Source organism: Nematolebias whitei, chromosome 8 (assembly GCF_014905685.2).
Source record: "Nematolebias whitei isolate Nwh7 chromosome 8, NemWhi1, whole genome shotgun sequence".
Classification (NCBI taxonomy): Eukaryota; Metazoa; Chordata; class Actinopteri; order Cyprinodontiformes; family Rivulidae; genus Nematolebias; species Nematolebias whitei.
In genome coordinates, this window is record NC_056505.1 from 46386557 (window position 1) to 46392556 (window position 6000).

At 43.0% G+C, this 6000-nt stretch overlaps 1 protein-coding gene across 1 annotated transcript in view; it reads left to right on the top strand.

The window, feature by feature from the left end:
• The window catches only part of araf (A-Raf proto-oncogene, serine/threonine kinase), a 34567-nt gene that overhangs the window by 22992 nt on the left and 5575 nt on the right, over positions 1-6000 (top strand). The window contains exons 6-11 of the mRNA XM_037679948.1: positions 3117-3212; positions 3293-3437; positions 3524-3548; positions 3642-3772; positions 3896-4098; positions 4200-4376. Coding sequence (XP_037535876.1) covers positions 3117-3212; positions 3293-3437; positions 3524-3548; positions 3642-3772; positions 3896-4098; positions 4200-4376 — 777 coding nt within the window. The remainder of the gene's footprint in view (positions 1-3116; positions 3213-3292; positions 3438-3523; positions 3549-3641; positions 3773-3895; positions 4099-4199; positions 4377-6000) is intronic.

The following is a 6000-nucleotide window of genomic DNA, read 5'->3' on the forward strand; positions in this document are numbered from 1 at the left end:
CGTTTTTATTTATCAGCTTTATTGTTTCTTCGTGTCTCTCTCCTGAAAACACTGGATGACAAAAAGTTCAACTCCAGTGCTCTTCACTGACCCCTCCCTTACTCTTATCTCTTTAAAATCCATTTTAACGATCCAAAATTGTGTTTTTGGATCGTTAAAAACAGCTAATGAAAAGCTAAGCTACGAGCTAAGTTAACATGCCAATCTCAGGATAAAACCTCCGTCTTGTTGAAGTTCCAAAATTCACGGTTGAAACCCGTGAATTTTGTGTAAAAAGTCCTTTATCTTTGCAAAAAGAAGCTGAGAACTTGTTTACTGGTTTTTTTTTTAATTAAAAGCTTCGTGTGAAAAATCCTATGCTAAAGATCTCAAACCACACAGAGCGTCCACCATTTTGAGAATGAATGAGAGACAGCCCATGTCACGTCAAAGGGCCTCCCTCCCATTTTTCTTAAAGAGACAATATTATTAATATTAATAAGAGACAAACAATATTATCATTTATCTCTATAATTTCTGAGACAATTAATCGCCAAGCATAATTTGTTATCGTGACAGGCCTAATTTTGACAAGTATACCATCCATACAAGTTGGTTTGCTAAGATAGGAATTTGGAAAAAACTGATTAAATTATTTTGACTTGGCAAAATACTTTTACATCATTTTTTTTTTTTTTCAAAAACTTTATCCTACCAAAAAAGCAAGGTAAAAACAATATACTGATGTGTAATAATCCAGGTAGATAAATCTAGCCAGTTTTAGTCGGGTCCTTTGAACGGATTCTTGTTGAAACGTTTCATCTTTTATCCAAAAGACTTCTTCAGTCTGAGGAGCTGCAACAAACAGGTTGTTTTCACACCTGATAGTCCAGTAGACGGTTTGACTGGAGACCAATATTCAGAACATTTGTTACATTTTGAGCTGGTGCGGTTCACATTCACACTGCAGTCAGTCGAGCCAACCTGGCCCCCCCCCTCGCCTGTGGTGGTGCTGCACCAACAACTACTGAAGGAAACACTGAGCTCAACTGACTTGTGGAAATAACAACAAAAATGGAGCAACATCAAATTTTAGCGGTTTTAAGATTTCTGTTTTGTCTGTGGCTCATGTGCCAAACAAACATTTTTCAACAATGGACTCAGCATGAGCAGAAGATGAGGCAGAAGACCATGGAGAAAGTTGTTTTTCACACAACGCAGCTGAGACGGCTCCGTGTGAGGTTAGAGAAATGTGCGTTTGTTAAGGTTGCATTTACCCAGAATGCCCTGCGCTGTAGTCCACTTCCTGCTTTTGGATCGGTCTCTGGTCCGCCTTCATTCACACTACATTTGAACTGCACCAGAGTTCACTTCAACTGAACAGAGACCTGGGTTTTTAGGCAGACCAGAGCTCACTTTTTTGATCCGCATCAGAGTTCGATGGTGCGTTCACACCTCCCCAAACGAACCGGACTTTCTAGGCAAACGGTCTAGAGCTGGATTAAAGCGGACTAAACAGGACTGGTGTGGATGCACCCTCAGTCTTATAAGCAGCACCTTCTCATAGAAGATCAACCAGTTTGCTGCTGACAGCCAGAACTAGCTGTTCACATGATAAAGGACGACCAACAGCCTAACAATCGGTCATGTTTTAGAAAACAAATGTCCCAGTAATTAAATAAATAAATGAATAAACATAACGTCCCAGTGGCTTTCAAACCACAAAATACATTACGGCAAAGACTGGTTCATCCCAAAGATCCAGTCACCCGGCACAAACAGAGTAATATTGTGTATGTTGATCAGTGTCAGGAGGGTGATCAGTCTTACATCGGGGAAACAAAACAGCCACTGGCCAAAAGGATGGACCAGCACAGAAGATCAACATCATCAGGCCAGGACTCTGCAGTCTACACTCATCTCCAGGCCAGCGGTCACTCTTTCAGGGATGAAGATGTTCACATCCTGGACAGAGAGGAGCGATGGTTTGAGAGAGGAGTAAAGGAGGCCATCTTTGTGAAAAGAAACCGTCCATCGTTAAACAGGGGTGGAGCCTCCAGGTTCAACTGTCCCCCTCTTACAATGCTGTGATTGCTAGTATCACTCAGCCCTCTGTGAACAGTAAACAGCCATCAGGTGCTAATGATCCATTGTTATTATCCTGATGCATGCTCAATACTCCAGGTAGAAAAATCTAACAAAGTGAAGTCTGGTCCTCTGGACATTCAAAAAACAACAACAAAAAAATGTAGAAACGTTTCGTCTCTCATCCAAGAGACTTCCTCAGTCTGAGGAGCTGTATTCAGCTCAGTCTCTTAAATAGCACTTTCTCAGAGTGGATCAACCAGTTTTGCTGCTGACAACCAAAACCAGCTGATCACATGCTCAAGAAGGACCATCAGCCTAACAATGGGTCATTAGCACACTGATGGCTGTTTACTGTTCACAGAGGGCTGAGTGATACTAGCAATCACAGCATTGTAAGAGGGGGACAGTTGAACACAGAGGCCTCCACCCCTGTTTAATGATGGACGATTTCTTTTCACAAAGATGGCCTCCTTTACTCCTCTCTCAAACCATTGTTCCTCTCTATCCAGGATGTGAACATCTTCATCCCTGAAAGAGTGACCGCTGGCCTGGAGATGAGTGTAGACCACAGAGTCCTGGCCTGATGATGTTGATCTTCTGTGCTGGGCCATCCTTTTGGCCAGTGGCTGTTTAGTTTCCCCGATGTAAGACTGATCACCCTCCTGACACTGAACAGCATACACAATATTACTCTGTTTGTGCCGGGGGACTGGATCTTTGGGATGAGCCAGTCTTTGATGTATTTTGGGGTTTAAAAGCCACTGGGACGTTGTGTTGTTCCTCCTTGATCATGTGAACAGCTGGTTCTGGATGTCAACAACAAACTGGTTGATCCACTATGTGAAGGTTTTATTTATAAGACTGAGTTTGTTGCAGCTCCTCAGACTGAAGAAGTCTTTTGGATAAAAGATGAAACATTTCAACAAGAAGAATCCGTCCAGAGGACCTGACTCAAACTGGCTAGATTTATCTACCTGGATTATTGAGCAACATCGCGTCAAAGAAAATGAGATCTTCTTAGCTCCTGACCTTTCTTCTGCTTTATCCAGGTGTGATAATTCCTGCACAGATGATTACCCGCAGATATTATTGCCAGAAAATTCTCCATCACAGAGCAACCTAGCCTTAACCCCAGAGCCTGCTGGGTAAGCTCCTGAACTAACATGAAAATGACCAGATAGCCTCGTTTTATGGAACTGATATTCTGAAAGTTGTTTATTTTTAGAATGGGCCTTCTGTCCCCACCCTCCACCTTTAACTTCCCCATGTCAGGAGGAGATGGACAGTCCCTCCAGAGGCATCGTTCTACCTCCACTCCCAATGTTCACATGGTCAGCACGGTGGACCTTGCTACCATCAGCGGCATGGAGGTAAGGGGTCATGATGTTCACCTATCCAAAAATATTTGTTTGTGTGGATTATTAATGCAGTCTCTGCTGTGGTGGTCTTTTTTTAGGAAGCAATGAAATTCAACACAATAGGTACACAATCCCTCCATTTGCTGTGTTTATATTATTTATTTTATTCTTCTGCTTTTGAATCAACATTAACCTTGATGCCCTTCATGGCTGCAGGTCCTGAACCCTCACCAAAACCCTCCACCAGCCCACCCTCCACTCTTGGTTCTCCTGGGAGGAAACCACCCAAGTCCCCCTCAGAGCACAAGGAACGCAAACCCTCCTCATCTGATGACAAAAAGAAAGTGGTAGGTTTGAGTTTTTATTTGAGGGTTGTCTTCAGACAGGAGCAACTCTAACGAACAGCTCGTGATAAAGATGGTCTTACAGATTAGCCGTGTACAAACCATTCTGTAACTGTGTCACTTCAGCACCGAGGAGGCTACAGAGACTCAAGTTACTACTGGGAGGTATCTCATCGAGAAGTCAATGTTCTGAAGAGGATAGGTACTGGATCCTTTGGGACGGTCTACAAGGGCAAGTGGCATGGAGACGTAGCAATCAAGATCCTTAAGGTCAAAGAGCCCACGCCTGAGCAGCTGCAGGCCTTCAAAAATGAAATGCAGGTCCTTCGGTGAGCACTGCTTTCTTGTTGACGTCAAACTGCTGCATGTCATGTCATGCTTGCACTTTCACTGATGGAATTTCCATTTTAACCACTTGTATGCTCTGCAGGAAAACCCGCCACGTCAACATCCTGCTGTTCATGGGCTTCATGACGAAGCCCAACTTTGCCATCATCACTCAGTGGTGTGAAGGCAGCAGCCTGTACCACCATCTGCACGTCACAGAAACCAAGTTTGACACCATGCGTCGCATTGATGTGGCCAGACAGACGGCACAGGGCATGGAGTAAGAGCTGCTGCCAGACCTTTATTTCACACTTTATCATTATGTCGTGGCTTTTGTTTGGTTGTTGTTTTCATGTACATGGTTAAAAAAAGAGTGAACTTGAGTCAACTGTCACAAGTTCTCTGAAATATGGTAAATGGACTGTACTTGTATATCTCCTTTCTATCTTATTTCAAGATACTCAAAGCTCTTTACAACAATCTGTGTCTCATTTACACATTCATACAGCTCTATACTAGATCTCTACAAAGCTAATTGAACAAATCATTCTAATGAGACTGATCAGATTTATCACATTCATACACTGATGGGACACACATCAGAGGCAGTGAGGGGTTCAGTGTGTAACACCTCACAGTATCAACGACTGCTCGTGACCTGCGCCACCTTCAAGTTGAAGCAACAACTGTCAGAAGACTTCTGGTTGTGCGCCTGTTTTGTTGTGGTCGTGTTTGGGCACAAAACGATTCACCCATGCACTTACCATATGCACTTGCACAACCCTGCATGCACTTATACGTGCACAGGCACTAGATTAGGGTTAAACTGTGCTTTTTTTGTTCAGTCAGAAATGAATTAATATATTCAGGCGTGCATTTGGTGCTACCCTTTCTTTATAATAAAATAAAACAAACCAGTGAGCGGAGCCAAAAGTATCCAGTTCTGTCTCATCAGTGTCGGATACTTTAGTCTGGCTGTTCTGTGTTTATCCACAGAGATCAGTGCGACTCATAATAAGATCCTGTCTGTTGATACAAGCCGTCTGCCCTTCCTTAGTGTCCAGCCTCTTGTACAGCTCCTCAGACGTCCTCTGCTCTGCCTTTGCTACGTCTTTTTGCTCTTCCTCCCATCCTTATATTCCTGTCTCCTCTTCAGTCCTCTCACCGTCATATTTCTTCTTGGCTAACCTCTTTCTTTGAACACCTTCCTGCACTTTACTGTTCCACCACCAGGTTTCCTTATGATCCATTCTCTGTCCAGATGGCACACCAAGCACCTTCCTTCCATGATTATGATAAACCCTTTTTAAAAACACTCGGTACTTACATGCTGTCATAACTGCCTGTCTCCAGTCACACACAGCGACTCTGTGCAGTACATTAGAGCTGTCAGGATGGGCCGGGCCAGATTATTAGGCTGAATGCAACTCTGCAGTACATGCACGTTGTATGAGTGTTAAGTTTCCAAGCATATTTTAGCTGTTTCTTATGCTGAAAATCATGTTGGGGAGTTTAAAGATGATTTTTCTTTCTAAACTGGCAGATTTTTACTAAAGATTAGATCGTCTGTTTGTTTATTACATCAAAGAATTACATGGAAACACATCACTAAATAAACACTGCAATTAAATCTGACACTTGATTAACACCTAACTGCAGAACACCGACAGCACATGACAGTTTTTTTAATTTTATGATGATAATGTGACATTTATTTAAAATGTTTCAGTGCATTGACAACATGGAGATCTGCTGCTCACATTCTTCTTTGTGACGCTCAACATGCAAATCGTACTTCGTCATGTCGTCCTCCTCGTCTAACCACAACCACACTCTGGGTGAAAACTGATGGAGGCTGGTGCTCAGACAGATGTTCTGTCAGGGTATGAGGTGCTCAGACAGAT